The following is a 16896-nucleotide window of genomic DNA, read 5'->3' as shown; positions in this document are numbered from 1 at the left end:
TCTGACAGTACTTGATACGTGCGTGCTTTTGATTTTTTGTATTATCTATGATTAGTTGGTTAATCTGCAATTTGTTTATTGCCTCGTAGTTGTTTGGAAACATGCAAATGAGCAGAAATTGTTGCTTGTTGCCATGTTGTGGTTCTGTTTTTAATTGTTGCTTGTTGCCATGTTGTGGTTCTTTTTTTTTTCCTTTCCTTTCCTTTCTCTAGTGTTTTGAGGCATGATGAGTACTAGGGCAGCATCTCTTGACTTGAAATAAATAAAAACAAATTTGCATGATCATCAAGCCAATTTTACATATGAGTATATACCTAGGTAAGATTTGATTATTATGCATAAACTTTTTCGACTTGTGATCACGTGAAATTAAAGAGTTCATTAATTAGGGCAGCTATCCACTTCTTTACGCATCACTTAGTGAAATGCCCTTATGATGTCTGCTACGTATCCGGCATAAGGCTCAAGTCGTAGATTTGTGAAATTGATCTCAAAACTATATCATTTTAGCTTTTTTAAATGAAAATGCTTTGTTTTGGACGCAAAAAAATGATGTGGTAAAGTCTCACCGAGAATTGATTGAATTTGATAGGATGAACTTCCAAACTAGTTTGAAAGATTAATTTAAATTGGATCGATTGTTCATGTAGAATTGAATTTAGCAACTATACTATTTACATGCATGCATGCTTTGAGTTGCTTAGAATTCAACGTACGGAACTTTTATAGCCTTAATTTGATTGTTAAATGAGTTTTATCCTCAAGTCACCCCTAATATTGAAATCTTACGATAGGTTTATTAATACTACCATTAAATTAAAGAGTAGATGGTCGCCTCTTGAAATCTAATTTGAAAAAAAAAAAAGAGTCTTGGTACACTGTAATTGGCTAAAAATACCTTTATCATCAAAACCAAAACAAACAATAAAAAATTAAATAAACGAAAGGAATATTTTAGGGTCACTTGGATTTTAACATACACGACAACTCATGTTTGCTGAGTGTTATTCTTTTGATATCTTAAAATATATATCTTTTGTCTGAAAGTTAAAAAACTGAATACCAGATTTTGCTATTTTAACTCACTCTCAAAATTGAACTCTCATAACTTTCTATGTTCAACAACATTAATTTAATTTTTAATAAATATAATAAAAAAAATGTATAAGTTCACACAATTTTAACATATCTTTCTTAATTAATACATGAAAAAAAATCTAATAGAATTCTCAAAACAAATAGAATTCTCAAAACAAGAGAGTGTATTAACTTTCTTACCCCTCATCCATTCGTTACAATCAGTGTGATAGTTTGAGTATTTTTGCTAAGCAATGGGTGGCATGTCGGATAAAGTTTTTTTTAAAATATAAAAATAAATATTTAGATATTATTGATATTTTTTTCTAGTTAAAAAAATTAAATCGTGTAATAGTTATCTTGATATGACTCAGTTGAATTTGTGGACACAAAAACAACACAAACAACTTTTTTTCTAGTTAAAAAAATTAAATCGTGTGATAGTTGTCATGACTCGGTTGAATTTGTGGACATAAAAACAACACAAACAACCTATAAAAAATAGTTTAACTAAAATAAATTCAAAATGATATTATTTTTTAACATTAAAATAATAATATATTGAATTGACTTGGATCAATTTGGTTAACATGTCAAATCTATAACTCATATTAACAGAATATGATAACTTTATAGAAAACAAATCAAATCAAATTATAAAGCTTCATTTTCTATCAATCTAATGTTGAATCAAGAAATTGAAAAACAAAACTCAAATAAAGAAAGGACTTTGAAAAGAGAGCCAAGTTAACATGTTAAACCCGCAACCCGGGTCACAAGGATCAAGATAACCCTATAGAAAACAAATTGAAATAAATAACAAAATTCAATTCTTAATTAGCTCAATATTGAACAATGAGATTAAATAAATATTAAAAATAACTTAAGTTAATCTATCAAACTCATAACCCGAGTAATGAAAGCATGATAATCTCGTAAAAAAACAATTTAATTTAACCCGGGTTAACCTATTAAATATGTTTTTTTTTATCATGAACTCAAATAACACTATAGAGAGCAAATCAAAATAAATCGATTATGTTATATATAATGTTGAATGATGAAATATGTAAATTAACCGGGTTAATCGGATAAACACGATATTCATGTGTCATGAAAATAAAATAATTTAATAACAAAATAAATTTAATATTAAATAATAGTTTTTTTTTTTTTGGAAAAACAACGTTGATAGAAAAGAAAATCAAAGATAAGAAAAAAAAGGAGCACTACTCTTGAATAGGGGTGACGAATACAGTAAAAATCCCACGTTTTTTAGGGTGGTTTTTTTTTTTTTGTTAATATAACTTTTCCTTCGGTACCTTCTTTTTTAACCATGATTTCCATGCAAATGATGATTATTCACAGCAAGAAATTCTCCTGTCCCCACACCCACGCGAGAATGTCCAGAGGATTAATCCGAGTGCTTATTTAAAACTTTCTTTTATAATGGATCCAAGTTAGTTTCACTGTTAGAAAATCCTCATGCTAATACATGCGGCCTTCCCTGCAGGGTCAAAAGGATATCGAGCTTCTTTGCGATGGTTGTCGATATTATGTTTCTCCCACTTTTAAGTTTTCTCTTCTTTATTTTCCTTGCCCATTCTTTTGTTTCTCGTAGTGGATCCTTTCTGTCTAGCCATTTGAATTCTTGAAACAGGAATACTGTACATGGCTGTGCCTGTCTGTCATCAACCTTCCTTAACACCAGGGATTAGTTTGAGAAGAAAAGAAAGTTTAGAAAAAAAAGAGAGAGAGAGAATCAGAAGATAATAAAGAGAAGAAGTTATGTAAAACTTCGTAGAAATGTCAATTCATACTACCTGCCACTCCCGGAATTACACATTACAGTATCCATGCTATACATTCTAATTAACTATATTAACTGACTTTTCGTTCCGACCACCTCTGATTGCCAGCTATCTACAAATCACGTGTAAACTGCTAACTCTGTTAGTGGGACCGTTTCTTTCTTCTTTGGGAGCTTCTTGATTGCTATGCGTGCCCACATCCTTTTCGACTGATGGAGTATTCAAGATTCCCTTGAAGTTAGCTCCAACTTCCCTCCCTGCCATCTGATTATTTTGCTCCATAGTCCATCAATTGCTCTTGCTATCGAGTTTCATATCTAACTTTCAAATTAAAAATCACACTCGCAGGACGATTCTGTTTTCTTTCTTTTTTTTTCTTTTTTGTTTTTGGCTTATAGAAGAACATTTAACACGTGTATAATGCCTCCTTTAGGCACAATAAATAAACCCAGAACAAGCTCATCGTCCGGCGATGTTTGATCGTTACCATATGCGGGGAAGGGTTTTTTTAATCTGTACGGACTTCCGAGTCTAGGGCAGAATTTGAAAGATAATTATGGGTTGATTAATGATAAGAAACGCAAAGAATCCATGGGTTCTAGCAACACGGCTTCACCCGTGACTGTGCCTTTTGCACAGAAACATTTGGACCAATTTTGCAGCTGCACTTAAGGATTGATTTCCAGACCAATAATTAAGTTCTTCTCCTTGCGCAGTGATTTTTTCTCAACAAAAAAAAAAGGAATTCAGATAATCTAAGTAATGGATTTGTTGTAGACATTAAGAAAATCCCAACGAGAAATGAAAAGCAGTAACTGAAATCGTCAAGATACCATGTGTTCTACACTTGGCTACTGTAGCCTACAGTCCAGATGTCATGATAACCAGTATATAGTTTTGCCTTGCATGGTTAGGTCCTTCACAAATATCTCACCGCCCCAACCATTTCACATGGGACGCCAAAATCTCAAGAAGCTAGACGAGCGAGGAGAGAGAGTTTCCCGCTTTCGACAACTAGACAATGTGTCAACCGCAAGAACCGTAACTGCTGGTAAAAGTTTGGGGAGCGAGGACTGTAGCGTTAAATAACACTTGGGTAAAATTATTTCCAGAGGTGACCAAATACAGACTTGCAAATTGCTAGTGGGTCTGAGTCTGATTTTTCACATCTTTCTTTTAGATCTCTCGTTACAGGCTTGCAAGTGGGTCTCTTTTGTACACAAGAGTAATAAAAGCAAGCCTGCAATGCCAAATTACCTCCCGAAACGTTTTGCAATCTTTGACCAGTGGTACTGTCAGAAGATCCCTCTTGTACAGTAAGGAGATCCCTATTTTGGGAGAGCGGTTTCAGCGCAATTTTTAGATTTTTTATTTTAAAAAAAATAAAAAACACTTCAAAAAAAAAAAAACAATTTACAGCACGGAGTCGAGGCACGCCGGGTCGTGATCAACATAAAATTAAAGCAGGTTAGAATTGGCATGTCTTGGAATTTCTAAAAAGGCCAATGCTACCCTAGGCACCTACACCTCCCTTTCCGACGTGTTTTGTGGGGAAAGAATTTATGGTTCCATTAGTGCCTCGGACAGAGCAAAGCTCCCTCCCGTCAGGAGAGAAGACAGTTTGTTGATGCCTTGATGGTTCTCGTCCAAGGATCACACTTGACCAGTGGGTAATTTCAGTGGGCTCAAGTCATAGAAGTAAAAGCCAGGATTCTGTATTTTGAATTCAAAGTCCAAAGCTTGGTTTAAGTACACTGACATGTTTTATGTTTTTTTTAAAAATATATATTAAAATAATATTTTTTATTTTTAATATCAACTTATAAAATAATACTAAAATACCTAAAAGGTAATTTAAAACTAAAAAAATTAAAAAACATGGCATAATCTGCTAGTACGAAACTATAGCTGGCATCCTCAGCTGGACAATCACATTTTTCCCAGAAGGATTGTTAATAAATAAATGCCTTGTCAACAATCAGTCAATAAATTATATTATTGGAGACGTTACCAACAACATACTGATTTAGACCCCAACTAGATCAAATTGATGCCTGATATTTTTGTAACACTATCCACTAGACACCAGGAAAAGGCGAAGCACGATTATAGGCAGGACTTTGGACTTGTTATCACTACCAAAGAATGGCTAACAAAACGCAGAAGGAGCGGGTGGCTCTCGAGAGTTCAAGGTGGCCAACCGTCGAACATGGAAACCGCTTTAGACAATTGGTAGGCTTTTTTCAGTCCAACAAGTAAAAATATCTCACTCTCCGAACCCATAATATTAAAACATGCACAAAAACATACAAAAAGTAACATAAAACAGTCAAGATTTAAACTCCCAAACCCTGAAATCTTGCCTGCAATCTTCGCAAACGAACACTTACCATAAAGAAACACTTAAGAGATTCAAAATCTTGAAAACATAAAGAAAGAGGAAAGGATTTACATATATTTCCAAATTGTAAGCTAAACCTTACAATCTTTATACACAACCACTATAACTAAAATTGAAAACAGTACCAATCCAAAACTCCCCTCGGAATTTACCAAATCATCGTATCATTATGTAGATAGCTTGACCTTAAACCCCAAATAGAGAGTAATTAAGGTTTTTATGATCCTGGAATCATGCCTCAAAATACTTGTCAACATCCCATAAACAGGAACCAAAATCACAATCTAAATGTACCGGCATATCAGCATAATCTTCTCTCAAAACAGTACCCGGTACACTACACTCCTCAAAAAAAATCGGTGCAGGACTTTCAAAGTCCCAAAACTCCTTCAAACACAGAGGATCCATCACCAAACACTCATCATCACCACCCTTCAATATTTCTTCTTGAACCACCTCTTGATTTTGTCTCCAGCAACAGTCACTCTGTACAGCAGCCTGTGACTCTGGACCCGGTTCCCCAGTGGAATGAAATCTAAGTACAGAAGTTGGAGAGCATAGACTATTATGAGACTCTTTACCAGAATCATACCCAGAAATGTTAACGTTAATATCAACATCTGGGGCATGTTGTTTGCTCACCGGAGGTTTTGTGAAATTGGTTTGTGCATCAGGTCCTTTAATACGAATAGCAGCCTGATCATAAACCATGGCTGCCTCCTCTGCCGTGTCATAAGTCCCTAACCATACCCGGGTTCTCCTATGAGGGTCTCTGATCTCTGCTGCCCATCTCCCCCATGGCCTTTGTCTCACACCACGATACTTTTTCCCTTCTGGATAATAATACTGATCCCTTGAGTTTTTTTTCACAACTTGTTGTCCTGGTGATTTTTTCGCAGCCTCTGCTTCCCTGGCGCTGCAATCTGTCATTCTTATCTCGTTGATATGCTTTTTAATTCTTGGATGTTGGATCTTGGGTTCCTCGTTTTCATCTCCAGACGAGTCCGTTGCATTCCCGTCAGTCACTGAAATCCTTACAATTCTTGTGGCTTTTGGGTCCTCCCATCTCACTAGCTTGTTGGTCACGGTTTTATGCTCTGTGTATTTGGTAGAAAAGCGATCCATTTTTTTAATGCAATCAAGTCTCTTGTGGGTTTGGTTTTTGGGTGAAAACATCATAGGTTTTTAGGAGAAATTTATTATAGGAAACGTTAGAAATAGGAAATATCAAGGGGGATTTATAAACACTTGAAGATATAACTGATCTGAGAATTAAAGAGTATAAGCAAAAAGCAGAGGGGGTGGAGAGAGAGAAGGCAAATGAAGTACCAACAGAGAGAGAGAGAAGAGGACTGAGGAGATGTTAGAGGGAGTTTCAGTTCCAAGGAAGAGTCAAAATGTCATTAGGCTTGTGAATCCCAGTTTTATAGGACGATAAACCGAAGAAAGCCCAGCATTTTTTTCCTTTTTCTTTAATTTCTCAGTTTTATATATATAAATGAAATCTCAATTAGATTTATGATATAATTGGCTGATTTTTTGGATTAAAAATGCTGCAGATATTTACAAAGGAGGAGATTAAAATGAGGGGAATCCCTAACGACTCGCCGCATTTAGAAAATTAGATGTCGGGTTGCTTACACGTGGCAAATCTGGTTGGCCTGGTAAATGAGATAGTTGAGAAACGGAGTCACCGATTGAACTTGTTCTCCAAGTGTCACGCGCCAACGCATTTCGTGGCGAGCAAAGTTTGATACCTGAGAGAATGACAGTTGTTCAATTCTCAGCGTTTTTGAATTTTCATAGGAGCGGGGGAGACTGACATGTAACTGTAGTGTAAAGCTAGAATTGGGCAAATTGCTAAATTATCACTTAAATTTAAAAAATAATTGACACAATAATTATAAAAAAATTATAAAATAGCATTTTTTTACTTGTCATAATTAAAAACCATGCTATTTATTAAATATAATAATTAATTGCTCACATCTTTGCAATGGGCTTGAGGAAGGCTTTGCCAATTTTCATAGCAGCTGGAGCCATGGGAGTGGGCACTTACCGTAGTGATGGCCAGAGAACAGTCTGTGAAGGTACTAGCGAGAAGGATTTGGAAGAGTTCTTGGACACATTCACAATACCTGGAGGGCTGAGATCAAGGGAAGATAATTTGACCACATTATTTTTTGCCCATCAGATCGGCAGCTCTATGATGGGTGCCACGATGGAATTTGTGTAGTCAAGCGCAATAGCTATTAAATATTATTTTTTAAAGTGTAATAATTATTTTATTATATTTTAAAAAATAATATTTATTAAATATCATGTTTCTCAACCTAACAAGGTGAAAATGATGTTATTTTACTCAACTTTTTAGTTAGTAAGGTAATTTTTTTAATAAAAAAAAAACCGTTAGAATTCTAGCTTTGAATTTAAGTCGAGTGGGTTGAGAGTTGAGAGAGCCAAGATCTGTTGCAAACGTTGGTGAGATCAAGTGCTGGGTCACAGACATGTCAGATGGGATCTTTATGACTGTCGAGTGAACCAAGGTCAAGCAGTTTTAATTCTCCAAGACAATTTTACTTGTCAATGAAGCATCAAATATTTAATTGTAGCAATTTTCGGAATTGATTATTGAATTCATTCACCCGCTATTATGGCTGTGGTATCAATTTATTATATTTTATTTATTTCTGGGAGGATCTTCAGTGGATGTCTGTCCATTGAATATTATGCCAAGTTCCACTTGCATTGACTGCAGTTTGGGGATAGATAAAAAGTCAATACGCATCCACCTTTTTTTCATTTTACAATTGATATTATTTTATAATTCCAGAGTAATTTTTTCATTTAGGTTTGTTTGATAATATAGTTATGATTATTTTTTAAATATTTTTTTATGTTAAAATATATGATAATAATTTTTAATTTTAAAAAAATATTTGTAACATCATTACATCAAAATTATTTAAAAACACTAAAAATATATTAATTAAAAAAATAAAAATAAATTTTTTAATATTTTTAAAATTATTTTTAAAATATAAAAACAAATAGGTGTGTGTGTGTGTGTATTGTCTTATATTTGTTTCAATTTATCAGGCAAGAAGCCTTTCTTTTTCTCCATTGTTTAAACAATGAAATTCAATCTATCTTCTACACGCACAAAAAAAATTGAATTTTTAAAAAATAATCAATGACATGTACACATGATATAATATTTGATTGTCCAATGTATAGTCAGTCGAAGAAATTGTGTCATGAGAGGGAAGGGAGCAGGTAATTTACGTTCGGATAAAAATATGCATTTGGATCTTTTGTTGAGGGCGTGCATCATAGTATTAATTTTGGTCCGAATTGATTGGTGTTATTGATTTATTTTTTTGTAGTTTGATAACACAGAGACTAGCTAAAGTTAAATTAAGTCCGAATTGATTGGTGTTATTGATTTATTTATTAATAGTTTGATAACACAGAGACTAGCTAAAGTTAAATTAAGAATAGATTATATATTTTTTAATTACCAAGCTTCGAAATTAATTACAGATATTATTAATAAATTTAAAATAAACAAATATTTATACGTGAAAGAGTTAATCGGGGTAGCGACATAAAGAAGGAGGTTAATTAAAATTAAAAAATTTAAAATAAACAAATTGATTGCAGTTTATGGCTTGGGGATCACGAAACATCAAGGCATTCGTTGAAATAGTTAGGTCGATAAGGAAGCATCTTCTTCCTTGTTCCCGTCACCGTTTGAACTTCATTTCATTCACGTGACCTTTACTTAATTCTCTCGCCTGTATCTGTGCCGCATACTTTTTAAACCTGTTCAATTTGAAATTTCAAGGATAAAACATAAAAAAACAAAAGGATGCATTACCATTTTTTTATCGTTGGAATATTTATAATATACTCATCCTGAAGATATTAATAATTTGAAAACACATATATCAACTCAAAGCAGTTCATTTTTTATTTTCATTTTGAATTTCGATTTTCAGATTTTTTGAAAAGATCTATTATTTAAAATATTCCAAACTAGCTTAAAAGATGTGTGCTTAAAATTATATAAAGACTTAATTTAAATTTGATTAGCATATAAATTAAATAAAAAAATCTCTTATCATATATATATATATAAAGATTGCACCTACTCCCCTGAACTCTCCTCGATTGCACCTACTCCCCTGAACTCTCCTCAACTAAAGCAATCACCATGCTAGGCATACATAAAGAAATAAATAAATAAATCACATTTATGATTTAAGATGTTGGGTCAACGAATGATACCATGAAATAGTAAACTTAGGCTATCATTGTTGTTGTCTCGTGCAAGGCACGAGTGGATAGAATAATAAATCACAGGTCCCTTGGTTAAGGCGAGTGTATTAAAAAAAAAAAAAAACTCTATGTTATAAATAAACAAGTAAAAATATATATCAAAATAAATTAAGCTTGCGATTCACCTGATATATTTTATGACCCTGGAGTTTGTTATTTCTATTTAATATATTACCAACGAGATTTAGTATGTTTTGATATCTTTTTAAGAATTTTTATAAATTTATAAAAAATATATATTAATTATTGAGATTTTGTAGTTAATAACTGAAAATTATTTTTGGAGAGTAAAAACCTTTTATAATTCTATTTTAAACATTTCAATATACTAAAATTAATTTATTATTATGTAGAATTTGAATACATGGGGAAGGTAATAGTAAAGAAGTTTATTTCTATATATGAATTAATTTACTTACTTAATAAATAATTTTTTACAAATAGTTTCGGCTCATAATTAAGTGTCACTCAAGCGGGTGGTATATTTAAGTTTTGATAAGGCTCATGTATTGTATTAGGTATTAGTAAGTATAAATTATTTATGGTGGTTTGTTAGTGTTACATTATTAGGAATGTTTGATTATTTCTAAGGTTAATATTAAATTTGCATATCAGGTGTGTAATTTTTCATATCTTTGGTTAGTTATTTCAGTTATAAAAGATATATTTATATACTAAATAAGTTTTTCTTACTAAAATATGTATTCTTTTGTAAATTAGATGGATGAAGCATGTAAATAATTTATAAATAATATTAAATTTTTTGTGAAAGCATGTTTATAAACATGATCGCAAAAGTATTTTGAATATAATTTTAAATATGATTTGTATTTGTGAACTTATTTGTGGATCGACTACTTTTGAGGATTATACATTAACATCTATAAATATATTTGTTTAGAATTAATATCTAGTCATAGGACAAAATATAACCCATAGTTATTGTTGTTAGAGAAACTATATGCTCTAGACTTAGTTTTTTTAAGGTTATATATTAGCATCTATAAACATGTTTATTTAAAATTCAATGTTTATTCAAAAAAACAAAATATAATTCATTGTTATTATGATTAGAGTAACCGTACACTTTGGGGGTTATATATTGGTATTTATAAATATATTTATTTAAAATTTGATGCTTGATTATATAGCAAAATATGACTCATTGTTATTTTGGTTAGAGTAAATATAATTCTTTAATTTTGAATATAAATACACAATTCGTGTTTATCTTTAAAATAATTGGTTTAATTATTTAAGTTTTTGAATTTTTAATTTATGTTCCATGAATAAAACGATCATCAATTTCGTATTTCATTACCAAGAGAATATAAAGAAGAAGAAAAATCCATTAAATCTAAAAGGCACGGAGGAGCACAAGTATTCGTTTAAAGAAGGAAAGGATCTTGTGCCTTCGAGTATTGCTCTATTTGTAAGGCCACGATTTCACTGCCAGGCATAACAAAGCCCGACTTAAACCCAACCAAGTTACTCGAGAAATATGCCCAGCCCATAAATTCATCAGCCCACGATCATCTGCCCTTAGATTTTTTAATATACGCTACTCATAATCCCGCTGCAAGAAGGATTGGGGGCGAGAACCGTTCTTTTAAAATGGAAAGTAGCCTGTGTGTTAACGGATGGGTGTTTGAAAACGGTGGTGGTGGATATTATTTTTTAAAATAATTTTTTATTTTAACGTTATTTTTTATATTTAATGTATTAAAATGATCTAAAATTATAAAAATATTAATTTATAAAAATTCAAGAGTTAGCAAATTAAATTACAGTTGAACCGCTGACCAAAAATACACAAGTTGGGAGGAAACATGGCTGTAAATGAGGCCATTGAGCATGTAAGACTCTTTATAAGGAGGTGGGTGTTTTTAAATGAGGCCACCGAGTTTGCCATCCTCAAAATAAAGAACACTACCAAAGCTAGTGTTTGGCAATTGATTGGCTCTTGAAACGTCGCAGTATACTGTCTTACTTTGGATCACATATAAGAGGTGTTCTACCATTCCTTTTAAAAGTGATATTTAATTAGCTTTTATTGAATTTTTCATTACCTTTGTAATCTGAACTTACGAATAAAGCATAAAAAAGATTTAAACGTTGTCTAGCCTTTGTGCTTGTAAGTTAATCGGTCGTTGCTATAGGCAAAAATGTTGAAAAATAAAGTTGTTTTAATAAAAATTGATGAATATTTGGTTACAATTGTTGAATTTAAAAATAAATACTGAGTTTTTGGTTAACTAATATTAAGAGTGGGGTTGAAAACCAAAAGCAAATAAGGGCACAAGGTAGATATGAAAAAAATGGCATGTAAAATTCAACAAAACAAGTAAAAATTAACATTTTTCAACCATTTAATCAAAAATATTTTTTTTTTAAAAAAAAGCATAGTTGCCATCAAATGATTGTTAGTATTTTCTTTGTAATTATTTGAAGATTGAAGGATAGTTTTTTTCATATAAAAAAAAATTAATTGTTAATTACGACAACATGTCCTGTTTTTAAACTAAGCAAGTAATATCATGCTTTTAAAAGTTAAAGATGAGAGGAGAGCTGTGATGGAAACACTGAAGAGTTTGAGGACCAAGATGACTAGAATGTTAACATTCAAACTCACTTAAGAGGTACCATAATGTTAATTCCCCACCAGGTATTTTAAGATGCAAACAAGATTTGTGCAATTAAATCTCTATAAATTAATATTTTAGAACTATGAAAAATTATTACTTAACCGAGATATTAATTATTTCATAAATTTTAATCTGTACATTAATTAATAAAAATAATAATTTATCAAGGTATCCTTTATTTTTTTTTCCTTTCATATACTGTGATTATATGAATATTATCTAATTACCGTATCAAACACAAATATCTCACGTCCATAATAATTTATATCTTAAAATAACATCTAAAAATTCGTGTTCGAAACATCCCTTGGATCCATGCTAAATCCATTCCCATGTGCATTAGCTGAAAAGGAATTTTTCAAGACAATGTCACGAAGCAGGATAACGGGTTTCATGTCTCTCTCATGCTATACATATCCTGACTTAGCGAGGCATAAGCTGTTCATCCACATTATTTTTTAACTCCTAACCTAACTTGGAAAAAAATAAAAATAAGAAGCTCACACGTTACGCCTTGTTTCAATTATGTATCTTTGCTTTTCCTTCAACAAAAAAAATAAATAATAAATAATAAAAATAAATAATATCTAACTTTGAGAACGGCAACCAGTCAGCTCCACCAGGAATTCAGATTCTTCAGCAGAAAGGGGTAAAAAAAACAGTGAACAAGATATAAATAGAAAACTGAGCGGGTCCAGCCACCAAAAAACAAAACAAATAATTTAAATTCCACCCCATTTATGTATTTTTATGTATCCTATTACATCATAGAAGGAATCAAAGTCTAGACGAGGACCCACTTTGACTGTTGAATGATGCTCTCTGATCTTCCACTTCTTCCCACCATAACCCTCTTCCAAGTAAAGAATGTAGTGTAAAGGAAGCATTCAAGAGCATAAAACTAGCATGCTGCAGAATCCGATATAGGTACATGTGTTTGTCTAGAATCATGAATTGCCTCGTCAACTTGATGCTACCAGTCTTTTTAATTTATACCATCAACCCTTCACACACAATATACTGTCAGCGGATGATGATCCTGCACCCAAAGCAACAATCTTAATCAGCATTGTCAATTCATTAACCAGAATAGTAACTTCAGAGAGCAAAAATGCTGTGGTGAGGACAACCGTCGCTGTAGGCACATTTTTGAAATGTCTTCTTCCAAATGAGAAATTAGGCAATTGATACATATGGATATGATTAATTGTATCCAGTAAGTGAAAAGATTCCTGATCCTAACTTAACCTGTGTATATGGGCAAGGGGTTAAATCCTTTACCATGAAATATAAACATAACCTCGCAGTTTTGCAGCAGATGGATGTCCAGCAAGTGTGGTGACAACGTAAGTCATTGCCTTATCATTTCAAGGGAAAAAAAGAGCACTCCATGAAATGCCTTGAGAAAAGCCAACACGACTACATCCTGCCCTAACAAGAAGACAGGAAGATGAAGAACATCTAACTTTAAGACCTGACATTTGGAGCTTTCTTGATGCAACGTGCTCCAAAGTGTCATCACACAAAGGTGGCCATCATCATTTCCCAGATTCTATGAGAATTTTATTCTTCAAGTTCGAAGTTACCAATTATCTAGTAATAAACAATCTAAAACAAATTGGGTTTATGCAGTCTAAAAAAACAAAGAACAAATGCAGGGCCATCCTATTAATACTCGCCAAACGAATTTAAAAATAATAATAATAATAATAAATCAGAATGAACTAGAAGTGTTACCATTGAAGTATTTTCATGACGCATCTTGGCATCTCACCACTTTCAGTCTCCTTCAACGTTACACCTCCGCACAAAACTTCCGCCCCCAGCAACCCTGTCTTCATCCCCGCAACACCAATTCCAACTCTTGTTTTCACATTCATCTTTACCTTCAATTTCTTGCTCGTGAACTGATGAAGAATCTTGGATCCAATTCGATCCTCAATCAGCTCGTTGTTCACATTAGTCACGGCTTTCAAACTCGTCGCATTCCCTTTTTCCTGTGTGAACTTAGGCAAGCTCGTCGATCCCAAATTAACCTCTTCGTCTCCCGTTGTAGTTTCCACCTTAGACTCTCCGAAATGATATGTAATTTTTTCATTAGGATTCCTAAATTCAATTCTTGCAACCATCTTGGCCTTAAGGTACGTGCCATCTGATTTCTTTGTGACGCTAAAAGTGGGGAATTTAAAAGACTGGAGGTGGAAAACGGGGAGTTTAGGATCGAACCAGATGTAAAATAGACCACCTGAGATTATCAGAAGAAGAATGACAACGATAAGGAGAAGGATTAAGCAGCTTAAAAATAGACGACACCAATGCCTGGACCGTCTTTTCCTTGGCCGGAATGAATGAGGCACTAACGTCTTTGTAGGTAGCGGTCTCCGGGCAGATTTCACCGGGTGATTGGGGTCTCTGTAACCTGGTGGTCTTGGGAGAACTGGCTTCACTGGTTTGTCTGCCATTAATTATAATGTTGAATTTTGATTCTTCTGTTTATCAAGAAATTGACCATTAATCAAAACAACGATTTACCCACAGCAAGAAAGACTAGCTAGGACTTAAATTCAAAGTCCAAATAGATTAAAAAATTCATCGTGAAACTGAAGCAGTCCCAGTTTCTAAACAAGATTCGTCAGAGTGAAAATGTGCTAAGAATTGAAGATGAATTGTAGACATGCAAAGAGGCAAGATTACCTTGATAGAGAAATGGCAGAAGTAAATGTTGATCTAGTTAATTTCTTGTTGAGATTTCAAAATCTGGGGCATGGAGAGATCTGCAGTGGGATCTGAGAAGATGATTTTTTTCTGAGATCATTAATTAGAGAAGGAAAGTTGAATTTTGAACATTGGATCACGAGGACAGAGTCACTCTTAAATATGGAAAGCGAGAGAGAGGGAGGGAGTAGGATGGGGGTGTTGTCTCTTGTTGAAGCTTTGTGGCATCGATGGCAGGAATTCAGCATACAAGATACACGCGCGGCGTTGCACTTGCTGACATGGCGGGAAGGTTTTTGATATTTTGTAGTTTGTACTAAACTGGTGGCCGGAACATGCCGTGGGAAAAAAAAAATTAATATAAAAAAATGTTTCGTTACTGTGAACGTGTTTTTTAGAAGCAAGAAAAGGTTGTGATTCTGATTAACTTAGTTCACTCAATTTGCTTGATTGAATTATATGATATGATAAAACAGCCACGGTAAATAAATTAAATTAAAACAATAATAATCATGAAGACATGCCCAATACAATGCCCATTAATATTATAAAAACATTTACATAATCTTACTTATCTTGCTTGATAAGAAAGCTAAAATCAAATGAATTTTGATAGATAACATAAAAAATATATCTTTAATTGATCTTAAAATATAAAAAAAATATTAATAAATAAAATATAAAAGGAAAAAACAATAAAAAATATTTATTTAAAAAAAAACTCCATCTGAATTTTAGATTATTTTAAATGAGCTAAATTGAAATTAATTTTGTTAAATCTACCATCAATATTAGAACTTCACGCCAAGCTAGAGAGGACTAGTCAAAGAGTCTGAGGCTAGATCAACCTAGCATATTAGCATCGATCACGCATCTAAAACTGTAGCTGGTGGTTTTCATTTTAGCTTGCTTGGATCGTCTCCTAGGAAATATGTTACTTTAAGAGCTAAATTAATAAAATAATATTTTAAACAATATAAATATGATTTTTTTAATTATGTATATTCTAATAAAAAAACTATTATTAAAGTCAATTATAATATTAGAGTGAAAAAAATAAATATTTTATTTTTTTAACGTGTTTAGTGAGAAAAATAAATGTTTTATTTTTTTAACGTGTTTGATTTTATTTTTTTCACATGACTATATTGGTTTATTTTTTTCTGCCCTGCCTTGTTGGTTTTAGTTTTTTTAAGAGGTATATATAAATAATATTTTATAAAAGAGAAGTAATATTTTGGTATTTTTTTTAACACCCCTCTTAGAACATACAGAACAAGCATAAAAGAGTCGAGTAATATTTTTTTAATTTTTAGCTTTCCATTTAATGCACACCTTGGAGTTTTTCTTATATTAAACGAGCCAGATTAAATGCAATTTAAAATTTTGATGATTTTATATAATATTTAAATAGTTAATATTAATATAAATAAGATTTAATTATTTTAAATACGTATGGTAGCAGCATATATCTTTGTTAAGTGTGTGTCTTAGAGAGAGAGAGATGTGTTAATTCTAACCATATAAAATCATTTTTTAAGAAAAAAACTCTTTTTATTTTACATATACCTTGTTTGTTACTGAAAATCATTTTTCTTACTTTTTTATGTTTGGTAACCGTACAAAAAGTTAATAAAAAAAAAGGAGTTAATTCCAATAAAAAAAAATAACCTTTATCACATCAACATGAAAGTGTTTTTTTTTTAATAAAAAAAACATTTTTTTCTTTACACAAAACACAACATCTTCTCAAATCCCTGCATCTCTCGATCTCTCTAATCTCTTTTCAAGAACAGTTGAAGCAGAAACAATTTAAGCATATTAATCTTATTTTAGGTAGTTTTTTCTTCTCAAATATCTCTTTATTATTTGTTTTATATTTTCATCTTCTTTATTTAGATATATA

The 16896-nt window shown here is 32.0% G+C and overlaps 2 protein-coding genes across 3 annotated transcripts; both read right to left on the bottom strand.

Moving 5' to 3' along the window:
- Positions 1-5247: 5247 nt before the first annotated feature.
- On the bottom strand, positions 5248-6666 carry LOC105134788 (ethylene-responsive transcription factor CRF5-like). The gene has a single exon (XM_011039329.1). It carries the CDS (start codon positions 6466-6468, stop codon positions 5521-5523), a length of 948 nt encoding a protein of 315 aa, XP_011037631.1. The 5' UTR covers positions 6469-6666; the 3' UTR covers positions 5248-5520.
- A 6260-nt stretch (positions 6667-12926) lies between these two features.
- LOC105134772 (uncharacterized) lies at positions 12927-15187 on the bottom strand. Of its 2 annotated transcripts, none has more exons than XM_011039318.1 (3): positions 14970-15187; positions 14013-14768; positions 12927-13314 (listed from the first exon to the last, which is right to left on the bottom strand). In XM_011039318.1, the coding sequence occupies exons 2-3, from the start codon at positions 14735-14737 to the stop codon at positions 13299-13301; spliced, it is 741 nt and encodes a 246-aa protein (XP_011037620.1). In that variant the 5' UTR covers positions 14738-14768; positions 14970-15187; the 3' UTR covers positions 12927-13298. The 2 variants fall into 2 exon arrangements, with proteins under 2 accessions (XP_011037620.1, XP_011037615.1); XM_011039313.1 differs by having other exon boundaries at positions 14013-14764.
- Between the last annotated feature and the right edge of the window lie 1709 nt (positions 15188-16896).

This window comes from Populus euphratica, unplaced genomic scaffold (genome assembly GCF_000495115.2).
Source record: "Populus euphratica unplaced genomic scaffold, PopEup_1.0 scaffold2.1, whole genome shotgun sequence".
In the NCBI taxonomy this organism is placed as follows: Eukaryota; Viridiplantae; Streptophyta; class Magnoliopsida; order Malpighiales; family Salicaceae; genus Populus; species Populus euphratica.
Note: the sequence above shows the minus strand (reverse complement) of the source record. Positions and strands in the feature narration are given on the sequence as shown.